The 19,845-nt window shown below is 40.2% G+C and overlaps 1 protein-coding gene across 1 annotated transcript in view; it reads left to right on the forward strand.

Annotated features, from left to right (window-relative positions):
- Nucleotides 1-19,845, forward strand: part of LOC111228893 (probable G-protein coupled receptor 158) — a 59,403-nt gene that overhangs the window by 18,143 nt on the left and 21,415 nt on the right. Inside the window, exons 3-5 of the mRNA XM_022755004.1 lie at nucleotides 7,749-7,851; nucleotides 10,196-10,407; nucleotides 11,664-11,732. Coding sequence (XP_022610725.1) covers nucleotides 7,749-7,851; nucleotides 10,196-10,407; nucleotides 11,664-11,732 — 384 coding nt within the window. The remainder of the gene's footprint in view (nucleotides 1-7,748; nucleotides 7,852-10,195; nucleotides 10,408-11,663; nucleotides 11,733-19,845) is intronic.

Genomic DNA, 19,845 nt, shown 5'->3' on the forward strand with positions numbered 1-19,845 from the left:
GCTGCACAAAGCAGCTGCAAAGCAATTTTCACCTGGGTTTGTTGTGAGATGGTTAAGTGTTGCAAGTAAACCCTAATGCACTACACACGCTAGTGAAAGAATATAACCTCTCGCAAACAGACCGACTGACATTAATACAGTGTCAACAAACAAAATGGCAATAAGTCTGATTTTCAAGGGACTTCTTTTTTGCCCAGTTTCAGAAAAATTGTGAGTGTGAGAGTTAGGTAAATATCATCAAGGCCACTGCTATAATGGATAAATCACCGCAAACTGATCCATAGCTTTGTTAAAGTATTCCAGGCTATCTTTTCCTTTGAAATTGCGTTATATGCGAGGATCAGGTCTCAGCTCTGTAATAAAACCTCCTAGCCCCAGGGTGCCCCTCTTTAAAGATAAGTCTTTCCATGATTGACAAGGCAACCTTGAACCTTGTAAGCCAAGTGTTATACAAAAAAAAGAAGTGGAATTAAAAAAGCCCACTGCTTCCAAAGTAAGGTGCAATTATAAAATACTTTCTCACGTTCAGCCTGCGGTCTGATGAAGGCGATCCATCAAACTGAGACAAGTCAAACGACCGTTTCATCGCGCTTTCGTAGGGGCTGAGGAAAAATGAGGCTGGCCTTGGCACTGTTAAAGTGTGTGTCTGTGTGTGTGCGCGTGTGTGTGTTGCTGCATGAGCATTGCTGGAAAAAGCAGCGCTGGCGATAGACAACATATGGAGCAGGGCTCGGTGCTGGGTGACATTAATCCAGTGTTGATGCTTCATGTCAGCTCCTGTTTGATATACATGTTTCCTGTTATACTCATGGGGTCGGTACTTGAACTGGTTTCGGAGCAGTGTGCATGAGCACAGGTGATGTAGGTAGGTTAGTAGAAAAAAGAAAAAGAAAACGAAACAAAAACATTTCTCCTCCCATACAAGGCTGGAATCAGTGAGAATATTCAAACCAAATATGTTCAGGTATTTATTTTACAATCTTATCTCCTGTGCTCTAAAACGCACTTGGGAAACACAAAGTACTTGTGCTGTGATCGCACAGGCAGGTTTAATAAATGCAACAATTCAGATGCACAGAGCACAATAAAGGCCAAAAATAAGCATCATGTTTCATCTTTGCCCACCTCAGTGTCCCTGGGTATGTCTTATCTTAATGAGCCTCCACTTCCTTTGGAGTAAGCAGAAAATGAGTTCATAACAAATGCTGGTCGTGTATGTCTGTGTCTGTACTAGAGTGAGTGTAAGTGGCTGTTTGGTTGTGGTCTGGCAGTTCTTCAGTTTGCCATATTTGCTTTATTTATCTACTCACAGTATGTAACCATATACTTACTATCTATCTACAGTGGCAAGAAAAAGTATGTGAACCTTTTGGAAAGTCATAGTTTTCTGAATAAATTTGTCATAAAATCTGATCTGATCTTCATCTAAGTCAAGGGTATTGACAAATATAATGTGTCTAAAATAATAACACAAGAAAAAAATCTGATCTTTCATGTCTTTATTGAACACACTCATTCAACATTCAAAATGGCAGTGGAAAAAGTAAGTGAACCCATAGAATTAATAACTGGTTGACCCCCCCCCTTAGCAGCAATAACCTCAACCAGGTGCTTCCTGTAGCTCTGGATCAGAGCTGCACATCGCTGAGGAGGACTTTTTGCCCAGTCTTCCTGGCTCTGACTTGGCCACTCCAAAAAGGCGGATTTTGTTTTTCTGGAACCAGTCTGTTGTGGACTTGCTCCGGTGTTTTGGGTCGTTGTCTTGTTGCATTACACACTTTCTAGAGAGTTTCAGCTGATGTACAGACAGTCTCAGATTATCCTGAGGAATTCTCTGATAAATTTGGGAATTCATCTTCCCCTCAATCATTGCAAGCTGGCCAGGCCCTGATGCAGCAAAGCAGGCCCAAATCATGAGGTTTCCTCCACCATACTTTACGGTTGGGATGATGTTTTCATGACGATATGCCGTGCCCTTACTACACCAGATGTAGTGCTGGGTGTTTTTTCCCCCAAATAGTTCAATCTTAGTTTCATCAGTCCACAAAACATTTCGCCAATACCGCTGTAGAGTGTCAATGTGCTCTTTCACAAACTTCAGGCGTGCAGCAATGTTCTTTTTAGTAAGCAGTGGCTTCCTTCGTGGTGTCCTGCCGTAGATACCCTGCTTGTTCAATGTTTTACGTATTGTAGACTCATGAACAGCGATGTTAGCCAGTTCCAATGATGCCTTCAAATCTTTGGTTGTCATTCGGGGTTGTTTCTTTACCTCATTGATGAGTCTTCGTTGTGGTCTTGGTGTCATTCTGACTGGGCGTCCACTTCTTGGTAGAGTAGCAACATTCCCAAAGTGTCTCCATTTGTAGATTGTTTGCCTAACTGTAGACTGGTGAATTTCTAAAGTCTTTGAAATCACTTTGTAACCCTTGCCAGCTTTATGTAAATCAACCATTCTTGATCGTAGATCCTCTGAAAGCTCTTTTTGGCGAGGCATGGCTCACATAAACGTGTTCTTCTTTTGCAAAACAAACTCCAAAAGTTTGAGGGGTTTTTATCAGTCAAAGTAGCTTTAGTCCACACCCCCAAACTCATTGTCTTAACGAGACTCCAGGTATGCTAAAACCTGACACCAATTAGCTTTTTTGAGGTCATTAATTCAAGGGTTCACATACTTTTTCCACAAGCACTATGAGGATTTTTTGTTTATTCTCAATAAAGACATGAAAGATCAATTTTTTTTTTGTGGTATTATTTAAGACACATTATATTTGTCAATACCCTTGACTTAGATGAATATCAGATCACATTTTATGACAAATTTACTCAGAAAATCATGAAATTCCAAAAGGTTCACATACTTTTTCTTGCCACTGTATCATCTTTTCTGCCCAGCAGATGTTCCAAAGCTGGACAAAGTCCAACTGTATTCTTTCGCCCCGTGGAAGCTGACGCCTCAACTCGCCACCTGCACATAAACACCCGAGCCAAGCCTCAGGTTCATTTTGGTTTTGGATGAATGAAAAATTTTTGAAAAGGCTTTAGCACAAATCAATGCCGCTTCCTGTGTTATGCCGACTTAATATAATTTCACAGGTATGCTTATCGCCAGAAAGAAGAAGACACATGAATAAACACTTGCTTACGCAGATTTGCTCCAGCAGGAGATGTGCTGCAGCTTGCTGTGGCTCATTTACAGTTGTTTTTATACTTACTGGGTTTTCATTCATGTTCTGTTTGCACATCGTGATTGAATGCATGCAAAGTATATATTGAAATTCTTAACACTGATGTAAGATTTAGTAACTTAAAGCTGCATGTTGGTTGTTTTAGCAGCAACACACATTAACTGTAATTGTTTGGACATTTGAACTTGGACTCTCTAAAACCCTGAAAAATCATGCTTTTAGTCCCATGACATCATTTATCCACCTGGTTATGAGAAGCTGAGACCGCCAGGCTTTGTCTGGACTACAAACTTGTTCCTGTTTTTGTGGCAGTTTTGAAATTGTTTTTATTCAGGACTTCCCTCGGATAGAAAAGTCACCAGATGCAACGTGAGAATTTTCTTCATTTGCATTGATATAGTGAATTTGCTCTGGCTATTTTTAGCTATGGCTCTGGATGGCAGCGTTTGTTCTTTGGTCCAGACTAAAATATTTCAATGTCAATTGAATGAATTTCATTGGAACTTGTACAGACACTCCTGGTCCTCAGAAGATAGATAGAAAGATAGATAATAGATAGATAGATAGATAGATTAGATAGATAATCCACTGGACTTAGCATGTACTTTCTTTTTAGTGTTAATAAGCAAATGTTAGCATGCTAACAAGCTAAACTAAGATGGCGATCATGGTAAACATTACCTGCTAAGCATTTGCATGTTAACATTGCCTATGTGAGTATGTTAGCATGCTGAAGTTAGCATCTAACTCAAAGCACCAAAGTGCAGGTTAAACAGAGATGCTAGCGTTGTCGTCTCAGTCCTGTTTTATTATGGCTAGTAAGCTACATATATTCTACATTACAAATTTCAGAAAGTCACTGGGAAATAAAATATAAATATTTAAAATATAAACTACTGAAATGCTGAATTACAGTAAATAGTGATGAGGAGATTGGTTTGTATTGGGCACGTTACAGTTATGGAAATGCACCAAATGCAAATGCATGAAGTTGTCTTCACATATCTAATCTTCCTTTATTGCCCTGCAGTAAATGATTTCTTTAAATGGACATATTTTACAGCTCTTCACAATTGCTGTGTGTGAACGCACAACATTATCAGGGACATTGAATCACTCTAATGAAGGTCGCTGAAGACAGTTATTCATGTAAAGGCCACTATCCTTGGATTTCCCTCATTATATATAGGAGATGAAAAAAAAAGGCTAAAACATACAAAAATGTTAGATATCTCGCACATTCAGTTTATGCTTGTATTTTCTCTCCTGGCTTGTTGCTGTTAAATTTTTTATAGGTAAACCCAACATAGCTTTGAGGATGCTGTCGGACACAGTTCACATTTCAGAGCAGCCAATACTTCATAAGAAAAATGTGAAAAAAAATCCATCAACAAGAGGTGAAGTCTCTAAGGTGTAAAACTCACATTCTTTCTTCCAAGAAGCGGAAACGTGTTTCATAACTCCCAGACCTGCTTGTCTTCAGTGGTGCAACACTGAAGCAGTTATTTACTGTATCTGTTTATTCTGTCAGCCATTTGCACTTCAGTTCAGACATTTGTACCCTCTGCAGCCCCATCCTTCCTGCCGCAGCTTCCCAGTTTAGAGATTTGGGGCTGTTTGTCAGCTTTGAAAATCAACTATCTCTGCAGAAGTTCAGCTGGCAGCTTTGGCAAGCTGTGCTCTTTCACTCAAAAAAAGATGAAGACAAAAATAGATATCATCCAAAATGACATGTTGTTGAATGAGACTACCAGTGAAATACCAAAATGTGAATGTCAATAAACTGAAATAAACTTTACACCAAAACCTGGCTCAGCAGAAAATTCAATAGCAAAATATCATTTTTATACGGCAGAAGTGAAGATTTGACAGATCTGAAGAGCTGGGAGCAGAAGAAATAAATGTCTTTTCACGAAATTATTATTTATTATTATTATTATTACCTCATTCTACTTTGAAAGGAATATTTTCGGAAATGCACTCATTCGCTCTCAGCTAATGCACTCAGAGTTAGATGAGAATCTCAATACCATCTTATCTTAGCATGAAGAGTTAGGGTTAGCACCTCTAAAGCTCAGCCATTAACTTGTTGTATCTCATTTGGTTTCCACAACTTTTGTTGTTTTTACACTTTAGTTAGTGGGCGGATTAAATAAACAAAATATGACACGTTAATTATGTCGCTTTAGAGGTGCCAGGCTGTTTCCCCGTGCTTCCAGCTGTTAAGATGCCAGCATGCTTCTTCACACACACACACACACACACACACACACACACACCTTTTCCGATGTGGGATTATGGGGGACTTTACAAAACCAACAATTCATCATTCACACCCACTTCATGCTGTGATTGCTCAGCTCTGCAGAGGTGTGGCCTATATTTCCGATGTCCGACGAAAACATGCTCCGTATCATTTCTAGCATATTTTGGGGCTATTATGCTACCTTGCACGTGAACATATGAGTGGTATCTTAATAATCAAAACATTGTATCACACTTACATCATCCCTATACACAAACAGATGAGAAAATGTGGCAATCAACTGAGATTCATTACTGAGCTTCAGAGGTGTAGATAGTTGTAGTTTGAACTCTTTAAGAGAGCGTGGCTAGCTTTTTCCCCCTGATTCCACTTTATATGCTAAGCTAAGCTAATTGCCTCCTGGGTGTAGCTCTGTACATAGACACAAGAGTTTTTTTAATCTAACTCTCAGCAGGAAGGCAAATAATAATTTTCTACAATGTAGAATTATTCCCTAAACATTGGTTGTATTTGTAATAATAGAAAAATAAAAAGACTTTATCAGTGACTGTCACTGATTCATGAAGCATAAATATAGCCCCGCTGTTCTCCGCAGCAGCTGTCCCATAGGATATATACTGTTTTTACAGTAAGCATGCAATGTAATGCACTATTTATGAACGTTCATGTCAAATGTATTGCAGCTGTATTTTAGTAAAAGGATATGTGCATTCACATGAGTGTGTCCATACCGGTGCCTGGATGTCGTTGAGTGTGTTTTTGCCCCAGATGGTCTGTAAGCCCATGTAGCTCCCACAGTTATCAATGCAAGATGGAATTATGCAGGCACTCTTAAATTCTGCAAACAACCCTTAATTCTTAATTTAGATATTAATTAGTTTCCCTGTTACTTGGCAAAGCCCTGTGATTTCCCCTGACAGCAGGCATGTTCATAACTGGGGCGTCTGCTGCCTCACGCTGCAGAGGAGTATGTCGACGATGTAGGAGACTCAATAACATGATTGAAACAAGTTCATTAACTGAGACCAAACACTGCAGTGGGCCTGAGAAGGAGCGTAATCATCAGCCGGCAGTGAAAACACATAGGAACTGTATTTCATTCAGTTTGTGATGTCTGTCTAATAACTGCTGGGACCCTGGATAATACTCAACTTCTTTGATTTCAGTAATATCTGTAAAACACTGCAGCCTATGTGCAGTATCTTGTATTATAAATGTTATAGCATTCTCTGTTGGTTAGCCGCATTAATCCCACTGTTAACTGCTATGAATCATCCAGATCTCGACAATAGTTTCCTACAAGATGCAAATATTTGGAAGTTCCAACACTTTAAAGCTCACATTTACTCAACATGCAGAGAAGTGTTTAACTGACCGATGCTTTACTCGATCTTTACTAGATCTATTCTGGCTGATTTTCGTTTGTGAATGATATAGTTGGTTTCTTTATTACTGTACCTAACGAATGTTTTCTTTATCGATTAATTTGTGCATTATTTTCTTGAAGGTGACATCTTCAGATGTTTGATTTACTGTAATAAACAACCAAATCTTAAATCTTTAAAACGGCCCCTTCCAGTTCTAGCTAATGCTAGCTTGAGCCCTTGATGCGATAAGAGTCGTACACTAGAAAATATTGATTGACAGCGCTGAGCTCCCACCCGTGACCTTGGCCTTCTCTGATTGGTCAGAAGGGTGAGACTTGCTCAGAAACTTTACAAGGAAATATCTCAGCATTGCTTCCAGGCTGTTGAATGAATCTGGGTCACAGAAGACAGCACCTCTCTATTTCAACTAAAAAGTATTTTTAAAATGTACATACTGTAGCTTTAAATTAATGGACAGTAATCAAAATTGTTGCTGATTAATTTCTCCCAATCAACTAATCCATTAATTGATCATGTCTGTACCGACTATAATATCACTTGGTATTATTATGGTGAATGCCCGAATGTGTAAGAGTGTGCGAGAAAAGCTAATTATCTGATTATATTTCTGTCAGATTTTGTTGTTGCTGTGTCTTGTGATATGTCATCCTGATATGTTATCATTTTACTCCCACTCGCTTTTGGATTCAAGAAGCACAGAAGAGCTGCGTTGGCTGAGTCACCGTGTTGGCCGATCATCCGCCTCCATCCTGTTGTCGTCATTTCCTTCACAGCTTCTCACTTTTGCCTCCACGCAACTACTTCCTGTGCTACTCCTGTTGATTACAGCCAAAATAGTTTTTTTTATTATTATTATTTTCTTATTATTATTAAATCTCCACACGTCTGTCTCTGCCCTTTTTCTTACAGTGCACTCCCATCGTTGGCCATGGATTTGTGTTGGACAAATACAAGTGCCAGTGCAGGAGAGGATTCTACCATCCGCGCAGAGTGGCACTCAATGGCTTTAAAAGTAGGTTACAAATCCCTCTGTGATATAAAAATACATATTGCAGCGAGCTGTCAGATCAAAACTTTGAATCTTTCAAAAGCAAGCTTTGAGGTTCTTTAAAAAAAAAAAAAAAAGATAAATAAATAACAACCTCTTTCTTGAGTTGACAGCCACACATTTTGTTTGAAATTGTTGTAATGTCTTTGAGCGTGTGTCCTGGGGCTTGTGAGGTTATGAAACGTACAGCATCAGTCAAAGGATTTTCACTGTTCTTAGTTTGGAAATGTTTCTATTCTGAGGAGCCACAGGTGGCGTCTGAATCACAGACCTGTTGGATCATGAGTTGCATGGGGAGAGGGAGAATACATCTTGTTGGAATAAATTTGAATAAAGGTTTAGTGACACATTAATTGACCGTTTGATAAGCCTCTCGTCCCCACAGTTATTATAGCTGCTCTCCCTACACACGTCATTGTCATTTTTAGAACAGTGGGTCTTTGATTTGAAACGGTCCCGTACAAAAGCAGGTTTCTCATTTCTAAATGACATTCCTAGGTTTTGTCAGCTGAAATGACGACTGTCGCTAGAAGATTTTGTTTTTGTTGCTAGTGTTAGCCAATGCTAACGCTCGAAATCAGTGTTGCTTGAAACTGCAGCTCTTCGGTTGATAAGTTCATGTTTCCAGTTTAACACTTTATCACACATTAATGTGCATTATTATTAAAAAAAAAAAGTAATTAAAATGTTACTTGTTTTAACATGTCTCTTAAGGTCTGGATTCTTACAACTGAAAAACATGGGTTATGTTTTATTTCTACACAGTTTTTCCTGGAGTGGAGAAATCCAAAGCTTTATACACCTGTCATCCCCTAACCCGTTTCAATGAATAATAATAACTTGAACTAAAATCTAAACATGTGCACAAAACTTCAAACTGTCTCTGCTGATTTTCCTTCCTCTCATCCTTGTGAATTTCAAGTACACCCATAGCTTTACCTCCCTGCTCGTGCTTTGGGTCTGAATGCCTGTATTCTGACACCTTGGCTGAAAGCGCTGCAGTGTCCTCGGGCTGAAAGCTTGGCCCTGATGAGTGAGATAATCAGGCAACTGCGGTGGTTTTCATCGCTGACTCCAACAATACAGCACCCCAAGGGGGTTGATATGCTAAGCTGGAGCTTTATTGTAATGCGGCGTGATGAGGCCTGTAGTCAAATGGCGCAGTCTGTGAAGAGACTCATTTTCCTAACCCCGCGCAGACCCTGTCATTAAAAATCTCTGGCGCTCAGGTTGGGTCGCAGTAGATGGCGACCCCGATCCCACCCACCCACCCCGTAACCTGTCTGTTATTCCTTATGCATCCCCTGAAAACAGACCAGGCTGCAAACAGATTTTCTATTGTTCCCTAGCAACAGGCCAAAAGGACAGATATCAAAGGGGAGAAAAGACGGAGAGAGGAAAACACAGCCTGCAATAACAAATGAATTATTTGGAAATGTGCAGTCAAACCTCATGAAAAGTGACATTTGATTTGAATGTTACAATGTATGTTTGGCTGGTGATCTTTGCCTTGATATCTGTGATTACCCATTAACAAAGATAGATAGATAGATAGATAGATAGATAGATAGATAGATAGATAGATAGATAGATAGATAGATAGCAACAAACCAATTTAACTCTCATTGTGTGTGGTAACTTTAACAGTGTTTGCATATTATATGAGGGCTGGGACTTACAGAAGAATTACATGCTCATCAAGCATCATTTTGTAGAAGAGCTGCATAGTGAAAATGGAGGATTTATATTACAGATTGATTCCAAATCCCTTATATTTCCGGCATGTCTGTTTCTTTACGTGTAACTGATTAAATTCAGATTTCACAGGTGCCTCCGTAAGAAAAAACACATCCATTCGTGCTAAACGCAAAACTCTCAAAAGTAATCCAGGGTAAACCACAACCTAGTGTGCCACATGCTGATGTATCAACAATTACGCCGACTGGAATGATGAAGGGAGAAGTGTCACAATATTTTATCCCCCACTCCTTCATTATTCCCTCCTCTGCTTAATTAAAGGCTGTATTCTTGTAATTATGGCCCCCAAGGCTTTGTGATTTATTGGATTGATGATTGCTACTCCTTCAAGTTGATTAACTGAGCATTTAATGAGAAGTCAGTATGTGACAGCCAAATGCAAATTAATTACAGTGATAATCCTTGAAAACACGACAGTAAATAAGATCTGTGTCCTGACTGGTGATTAGATCCAAAGTTTTCAAACGGCTGTCTTTCAACGCAACTTAAGTCTTGAATATATCCACAGATACATGTCTGGTTGTCATCTAAAGTGCTCTCACGTCCTCAGGTAAGGAGCAGGGCTCTCACAGAGACGACACCTCTGACGTGTCGAGCAAGTGCCTGCCGTGCCGCGAGGGCTGCCCCTACTGCCGGGACGACACACCCTGTCTGGTGCAGGAGGACGGCGTGCTGCGGCTCGCTGTGGCGTCCTTCCAGGGTCTGTGTATGGTGCTGGACCTGGCCAGCATGCTGGTGGTCTACCACTTCAGGAGGAACAAGGTGAGGAGGAGATCAGGGGTCAATGCGGAGGAGTTTTCGATGCAGAATGCACAAATTTCACATATCAAGATGACTTTAATAATCATGAGGAGTGCAACTGAGCTTGTGAGAACAGTTACATAATGTCTTCTGTGGCTCTGGAGTGAAGTGTATCAGGGCAATCTTTAAAGAGAAAATCTGCGTTTGAAATTGAGGGCATGGAGTTTGAAAGACTGGGCATCTTCCGGGTAAAGATGGACTAAAAGTACAATCACAAAAGATTTAATCATGCATTCGTGTTTTGATGCAATCTTATTAATTATTATTTATGCAATCTTTATTTCCCCTGTTATAAAGAGCCAATATTGAGTTGCATTATGGGAACTGTAGGAGTCAACATTTTTGGAGCTTGACCCAAATACCATAACCAAACGACATATCCAACCAAACATTATTATAGATGGAGGTAAATGATGCTTTTAAACACTGGCTCACACAGTAAATGAAGAACTCTTAGATAACTGCCCCAGATTAAACGGGTCTGTGACACACAGGTTTTGTCATTTTAAGGCCTCTGTGAGTTTTACACTGCCCTTCATTTCAGTCTGTAACTGACAGGAGTAGCAAGTCTGTCGTTAAAACTAAATTAATATTTATTTGCTCCATATCCTTTTATGATAATTCAACCGGTTTCATACTACATGCATTTCACAGACGACGCCTTCGCTGATTTGAGCGAAGTTTGTTTGATTTCTTTAATGTATATTAGACTCAACTAACATCTACCCCTCATTGAATCCTCACAGACTTACAGCAAAGTTGTTGCATAATACACACTCTGCTAATAGAATAAAGTGAAATAAATATGAGCTCCTCGCGGCACAGGATAATTACAACCAGTCCTCGGGCAAAGTTGAGTTGAATCTTTCCCTGTGTGCTATTTATAGACATTTGTGTTGTTGCCTCAGAATCTCTCACATTTTCTCAGTTCACAAGAAATGTCCCTGGAACCCTTTGAATTAACATAAAAGACATAAAAAAAAAACTTCTACAAGGTAATGTGGGTAATTAAATCCAACTCAGAAAAATGCTGCAATAAAAAATATATATATTCAACTCTTCCCTGTTTGTTTGGCTTTGAAAGACACACAAATTTATTATTTGCATTTGCTGTCACCCTCCTTTCTGCACATGAGTGTAAATAAATCACCTGCTCCTTGTCACTGACTGACTGATTGATTGATTGATTGATGGTTTGTTTGTTGTTTCTCTTTCAGAGCATCCGCACATCTGGTCTCATCCTGCTGGAAGCCATCTTGTTTGGGGCTTTACTGCTCTACTTCCCAGTAAGTCTCCCTTCAGATTTACACCCACAGTTCACTCAGTCAGTCCGTTGCTCCGTCAGCTTTTGCTTCTTCACTCTAAAGTTTTAAATCCTACACTTTACGAATACAACATAAGACCAGAAACAGACACCAACAAACACGTACGAATACATAAACGACACATGAAGAGTAAACCAGAGGTTACGGACATAAAGAAACAGATAAATCCGATCATTGCATCACAAGCTTTCCTTCTGGACAGGATGTGCTCTACATACAAGATTTGTGTTTCTGGCTTTGGATCTTGGTCAGTGCAAATCAGCTCTCTACTAAGTGTCTCTTGCTTTAGTCCGTGATGAGTGTCCATGGCCCATCCAAGCCATTATCTCTGTAAACTCCCGGAAGGGCTGAGGCTGCACGGCCCGTCATTATCATTATCTATCAAGTTGTTGTGTTACTGCAATTTTCAATCCATGCACTTTAGCTCCCAACAAACAAACAGAGCCTCATATTCACATTCACGTTGAATACTGAGAACATGACGTATCTTGGACTCCAACCCAAAATGTTCTTGTTTCTGGGTAATGTTATAACAGACGTGTTAATGATCCTCTCTGTTCACAGCCGTTCCAACAGAGGTCTGACACACAAGGATTCACTCTATTCAATTTGAAAATGATCTTTCCCAGACTGTGGTGTAGTTGAAGTGACAGCTGTTCACATGGTGATTGAGACATTATAACATCATTACATAACATTGTAAGAAAAGGAGTCAATATATCCTGAAAACATTTATATACTATATATACTAATTCTTATACTAAGCAATACTAAGTCTTCTTTTGCTGTCTGTTTGCATAAACTGCATCGTTCACCAAAGGTAAACACATACTACTAAAACAAGTTCTGAACTTCCTTTAAGTTAGAAATTACTTTCTCATTCATATAATGTTCTGTTTTTGATCGTAAGTAACTTCTCCATTAGAATCATATATAGTTTGGATTTGTGTTAGTTTCGTTGTCAGTGTTTCACCTGCTGAATCACCTGACTCAAATTCCTTTTAAGTCTAACCAGTACAAATATGGCCAAGTAACATAGTCCCTTAGTATGTGATTATTTGGTTCCCTCATGTTTTTCAAGGGTACTAAGTTTTACTATTAGAGTTTTTCCTGTCACTCTGTCCTCTCTTTCTAACATTCAAACTACTTAATTATCCATCCCCAACATGTGACTGTATGTATGTCTGTATGGATGAGACTGAATCCATATCTAAAGCGAAATACTCCTTTACTTTGACATGATGTAATCATAATAATGGCCAATCCCATCTTTCTCATAATTAATTTTACGAATGTCTCTCAATTTCATTTCAGTCATAGTTGTTAGCCAAAATCCTCTGGGACGTTTCATCAGGTCTTGATGTGCCTCTTCAGGAGTTTATAGATATCTTTCTTTCCCCACCCACCCTCACCAGCAGTCATGACTAACAGGGCACATAGTGCAAGTAAATTGTTTTTATTGTAATTATCTTGCAATACATAATTCATTTATAGTTAATATGTGAGTAGTTTTCTCCTCTGGATAAGTGGAAGGAGGCAGCGCCCCAGCACCACACAGTAACCGGCCACTACTGGTCTTTAATATCAGCAAACGGCTTCAAAAGTGGGTTCAGAAGAGGATTCCTCCGGCTGTGCCTCCTTCTGTCTGGTGTTGTTTACTCTCTCTCTGTTCTGCTCAGAGAAAGTGACGCCACTTATTGTCATTCGTTTATGTAATTTACAGGGGCAACTAAATAACTAACTAACTAACTAATGAATGTGAATACAATTCAATAAAAAGAATTCAATTAAACTAATCAGTAACGGTCGGTTTTACACATACCTTGTTTTGTTTTTGTCTTGTCTCTGCATCTTCTGGTGTCTGCCTTGTTTAGCACAGCTTAAAGGAGCTATTTGTAAGTTTTGCTAACGCTACATAGCCACTGTTAGCATTAACAGCTGTTTACTTAAAAGTCTAGACAAAAGTTTTTGAGTTCAGCATCAAACTTCATTCCTCTACTCAGCAAGAGCCGGCCCCAGTGGGGGAAAAGCAGTCCTCTTGTTGTGCTTCTATTTCTATCACTTCTGAAGTTAGCATACTAGCCAGCTAGCTCCGGCCCGTCTCGCCACTTTCTGATACCGAATCACTGTAGCGTCCAGTCTGCCCTGAAGAAGAAGCGCTGTTCAGAGGGCGTATTGCAACCTCTTGTAAACGCAACGATGACTGAAGCTCTCGTCAAGACTGGTAAGTAAACAGCTGTTAATGCTAACGTTGGCTATGTAGCAATAGCAAAACTTACAAATAGCTCCTTTAAATGCTGACTGCAGCTCTGTTGAACCATTAATATTTCATCCCCACTGTGCACTTGTATATGGATGCCCTCACAATAAAGTTCTCATCAATCTATAGTCTTGAATTTCCTTTTCTGCAATAACCATTCAATGAGTTCACATTCAGTAATTTCCTCTCTATACAGCAGCGTTCAAATTGCCTTCAAATACACAGGGGATTGGAAGGCAATTTGAAAGTGAACACTACTATATGGAGAGGAAATCACTGAATGTAAACTCAGTGAATAGTTGTTGCAGAAAAATGCTGATTATAGAAGGGATAAAAAATAGGGTTTGATGTCATGAAAATCTGCAGGACGATAACTTTAAATTGCTGAAGAGATCATTTCGACACGTTTTCCTGAGAAAAAAAATCTACATTTTAGCAGGAAAATGAAGCGACTATATTTAAAGTTGTTGCTGCCGCCTGTGTTCAGAATACTTTACTATATAGATAGAGGCAATAAACCCTGCCTACTACTGTTTCGGGCGCAGCTAGATGTTGTTATAGTGCTGTACCTCTGATCATTGTCTGGACAATAAGAGAGTCGGACATCACAGTGTGTTTGCATGTACAGTGCAAGTTTGCCTCGTGTGTGTGTGTATGCCTTTGCCAGCTTTTGTGTCGTCTCTTTGTGTGAGTGAGTCCATGTGGGTGGACGCCAGTGTGCATTGTATATGTGTGTATTTACACTTGTGCACGCAGCCCACAGTGCACCTGGAGTGCCGCGTCAGAAGCCCATCTTTAGCAGGGAAACAGATGGAAGAAACCTGAGCGCCATGTAACTGGGAGATCTGATGTAACTGGGGAATTCGCTGCCTTCAAACACTTGCGCAGACTGCCAACAGCGAGCCTCTGCTCTCCTCAAAACACAAAGTCTGATGGCTGGACGATAGCCATTTTGAAAAAGAATTTAAAAAAGAAAAAAAAAAGAAAAAGCAGAACAAAAAAACAAAATCTGTTGAGAAGAAAAAGCTTCAGAGCGCTCGACTGACTGTTGGGATAAAGGTTTTGTTCTTATTCTGAAGTTACTGGAGTGTTACCGTGAGAAAGACATTAGCATTAGGTTGGAGAGCCTGGTAGCTTTTGGTGCAGCACATAAAGGGCTGCAGGTGTTGTGGGCTTGTCCTTATGTGACCACACTTGCTGTATAATTCTGCTGTGATGCTCAGAATGGATTTGATTTTGCATCTGTCCATCCACCCTCTCCCCCATTCACCCCAAGGATCACTCAAGTACCAAAAATAGTTCCCCAAAAATATCCTGCCGCTCTCACACACACTCAAGGGTCTTTTCTTCCCTTTGCTCTGCTGCATCTTCAGTATTTTTTTCTGCATTTCTTAGCATCTTTGCTGCCTGTATCTACCCACCCCGCCTCACCCCATGTTTTCCTTTCAGTACCCCCTCTGCGTGTTCTCTCTCCGTCTCACCTTTGTGTCTGTCTCCTCTCCTGCAGTCTCAACGTTTGTTGCTGCTGCTGTTTCTTTTTCGCTGCCACCACAAGCCTCCTCAGCTACTGTAAGCTTGGTGCAGCTGCTCCTCCTCTGGTGCTCAATGCATTTTTAAACAGTCCATCAAGTTCTAGCACAACTTGTTTTAAAAATACATCTGCTGATTAATTGATGGAGGAGGCATTGGAGGTTGGATGCAAACCAGGAGGGCTACCTTCTCTTCTGAGCGATATAAACATTTGGCTTTTTTATCGCGCAGTCCCCGGTGACTCTGTAGTCCACATGGGTAGCACTGCAGAAAGGGTGTGACACTGTTTGTGTGGGCCTGTCTCTGTGCATGTTGGTGTGCGTGCACAGGCAGGAAAGAAGATGGATTATGAGTGTGTTTAAGTGGATTTGTAGCTTCACATTTGCCTGCGATTGTGTGCATGTGCATTTGTGCATGGATTTGCATTTCTGCATTCGTGTATGTGGGTGTAAGAAACAGCGTGGCCTACTTATACATCTTATTTGCAGAGGTGATTTATTATTTTGGTCCATCTTGTAGACCGGAGAGCTGGGAGGCTGGATGTTTGCTCAGGAGGCGAAGAGATGAAGGTGCCAGGCAGGATGCTAATCCTAACCACGGGTTAGCATGAGAGTGAGACATGAGAGGCAGCAGGACAAAAGGAGGCTATAGACTGAAACAAGGAGAGTTTGCAAGAAAAAAAACAAGTCTCTGGGGAATTGTCTCACTCCTACGGGTTGTTGAGCTCCGCTCTGTCCTTTGTTGTCTCTCTGATCGACACTATCATTTGATTTAGCACCATGAGTTGTAATCTTCTGACTCAAGCTGCTTCACAGGAGCACAGAGGAGGAATATTGTAATTACACAGATTAGACTATTGTGTTAAATACAACTGTTAGGCCTCTTTATGAGTATAAATAGCTTAGGATCAAATCATTTGTCTTTTATAAATGCAAAGATCTAGAGGAGTTAGTGAAAAGGAAAACAGAGCTAAAAAAAAGATTGAATATTGCACATTAACCAGGTGCAAGGATGTAGGTTTGGTTTAATCTGTGGTGGGGACGTTTTCTGTCAGGTGGCCTAAATAATATGTGCACTTGTTCTTTATCTCTCTTGTATCAATCATATACTCTTGTGCAAACACAAAGAGCCTGACACTGCAGAAAGTTTACTTCGATTGAATATGTTTGCTGATATAACTCGCCTGAAACTGGACTTGTATCATGATTTTTTCCCCAAAAAAATTTAAACAGATGTTTTGCTGTTTTTGAATTAATAGTCTTGACATGATGGAAGATGGTGCGCTCCTCTGTTTGAACCAACTATCTGCTCTGAGCCATTTTCTAATCTCACCTGAGATTCTGTAGCTCTGTCCTTTTTCTTGTTTTGTTGATTTGGGCGACACAACCCAAAAGTTTTGGTGACAGAGACACAGCGACGCTCAGTCTCATCTTTAAATTATATCAAAAGGACATCAGAGCTCACCTGTCTGCGTGTCTGTGTTGCTCAGGCTGCTGCTGACGGGCTATTCAGAATACAATGATGCCTGACATTAAAGAAACGAATCAGTTCGACAGGCTGTGGTTAATTTACTTCATAAATAACACTCATGTTTTAATACCCACATGCAGTAAGAGCTCTGCTCTTCATGGAGAGGGGGAGGGAGGCATTAAACAATAAATATTTCTCCAGCTAATTTCAAAGAGGGTAAATGTCCCTGCTGTCAACTCACAAATCTACGCCCATGGTCAGGTGACCAGAAAAACAACTAACCACTAACACGCCGCATCAATTTTATAGGGTGATATTTGCCATGGTTGTGTTTACAACTTGTTGTCCTGTAAAAATCAATGAATGCAGATAAAAAAAAGAAACAATTTAATATCTTTTGGAAATTCTCTGATTCACTTTATTTGCCTGTGAAAGTCGGTGAGTAGGGATATTTCCATAAGTGTTTAACTAGTCCTTTTAAAAGATAAGTGATTTTTCAATAAAGTTATTCTTATTAAAGTTCTGCATCGTGTTAAAGGTTTCAAACTGAATCTATAAACCTGGATCTATAACTTAAAACCCTTTTTTTTCATCCATACCTGTCTGTCTTCCATATACCAACTATTTTATCAGATCCTGAGCTGCAGCGGTGACTTAAAGCCGGCAGTGGAGCATTAAGAAGGAACAGCTATAATTCCTGTTCTTGGGTATAAAATGGACTTGGCTCCCCGCTTTCTCATGACCAGCATACCAATGACAGACTTTGGCACAGCGAGGTTTTGATGAGGCTTGTGGATGGAGGGAAAGTGTTGTTGCTGCTGCGCTCGGTGCTTTGACAGCTCTGTGTGTCACATTCTTAATCAGGAGGTGAGAGAGACGTCTGAGCACCGGAGCTGGGCTGAGAGAAGACAGGCTGAAGGCTGAGAATCCAGATATTATTAACAGTTTAATTGTGAACTGAGACACGTGTTTGGCAGAGTGGGTGAAAGACATTTAGCTGGTTTTGAAACTGTACTAGATTATAGAACACATGTGGCAGGATAGGAATGATAAAAAAGCGAGTAACAAGCTCTAGTGGCTCACTGTGATGTTTTTTTCTCTATGTGTCGTCTGGAGACTCAATTTCACTCATAACTTTCTGAATATCTGTATGAGAAGTTGTCAGATTTTATATTTTTTTGTCATTTCATCAGTCGGTTTTGATTTTTTTCTATAAAAGTGAACACTTTTATTCTTTTAACACATGGCACAGCCAGACTCCTGCAGCCTCAGGGTTGGCTGAGAGTTTACTTGAGTTTGCCACAGATGTTCTGCCTCTTTTCTGGGGAAAAGAGGTTGCAGGTGCTGCTGTTTCTCAAGCTTAATTATGCTGGAGAGCTGCTGCCTCTTGAATGCCAAGGCATCGTAAGAGTAGAGATGAATCACGGGCTGTTCTCCTCAGGGATGCACTTATACTACATCTGTAACTAACTGTAACATCCACCCACAGCTGGACACTGTTCATTGTGATGTATAGTACAGGCCTCCGTCTATTCAGTAATTCACCCCTCATCATATGCACCTACAGTTATGTAATCATGATTTACTGTATCTGTGAATTATACTGTGCAAATAATGCTGTGTTTTCACAATTCACCGTAGCACACTCTTACAAAAGTTACCACAGGTGTGGATAAAATGAATGTTTGCCCTCTTCGCTGTAATGTGAAAGGATAGATTTGTATTTTTATAAGTCATATTACAGGTCCAAATGTGCATTGAAAGATTGTTCCTTCTGTCCACACTGGCTGCAAAGAGATCCAAATTTTAAATTAGTTTCAAAGAATATGAGCAGGGATGAAGCTCACATTCATCATTCAGAAGTTCAGCTGAAGTAAATATGAGATTTCAGCGGTCTGAGTTAGTCAAATCAAGTTTCCAAAGTTGCAGTCGTCTGGTACCAAGGTCCTTCTTTTCAGAGAGGAAACTCTGTCCATGAGGCAGGAAGAGAACATTTCATACTGAAAAGACGGAAACGTGAGAATATAACCATTTGGCCGGTCTAACTCAGGCTTCATACTCACTTCAGATAAACTTTGAAATGTATTTTTGAACAAAACCGAGGTCTTTGGATTTCATCACCGTGTCTTACATTGACTTTGCGTGAGGAAGAGATGTTTTTGTTGAGATGTACGGCACGCTTCAGGCCCAGGACCAAATGACGGACTGGCGAAGTCTCAGCGACTGACTGGTGGATAAAAGAGTCCAGCTTCCCATGTGAAAACCAAAAGTCAATGTTTTCCGTTCCACAACCTGAACTGCATGTCTATTATTACAACCGTGTAACCACTGTAACAATGTAACCATGGCGACGAATTTCCTCTAACCATCACCAAGTACTACCCAAACCACAATCTTTACTTAAACCCAACCAAGTAATTTTGGTGCCTAAAACGAGTCGGTCATATTGTTGTTACCATGACGATGAAGGTCCAGTAGGTCAGCAGCCGGTGTGGTCCTATGGTTTGTATCCAAGGGTAGGGACAAACGGCCTCTATGGTTGTTTCAGTTGGAGGACTTGTTGACTGTGACACAACTTCAAATGAAGTCTGATGTCACTGTGTATCTGCTCGATGTGTAAACACGTCATTTTAACTTTATGAGGAGACAATATGTCAAAGTTGTGTTTACAGCTTGATGCGCTGCCCCCTAGTGGCCAAAACTGTCAAATACTGCGGACAACAGTGTGGCAAAGACAGTGACTGATGCTACTTCTGGCCACTTCCTTTGAAAGCCGTAACCCTTCTTTTTTTTATATCTGTTTGCCCATACACA

The sequence above is a fragment of the Seriola dumerili genome, unplaced genomic scaffold, assembly GCF_002260705.1.
Source record: "Seriola dumerili isolate Sdu_G_001 unplaced genomic scaffold, Sdu_1.0 BDQW01000226.1, whole genome shotgun sequence".
Taxonomy (NCBI): Eukaryota; Metazoa; Chordata; class Actinopteri; order Carangiformes; family Carangidae; genus Seriola; species Seriola dumerili.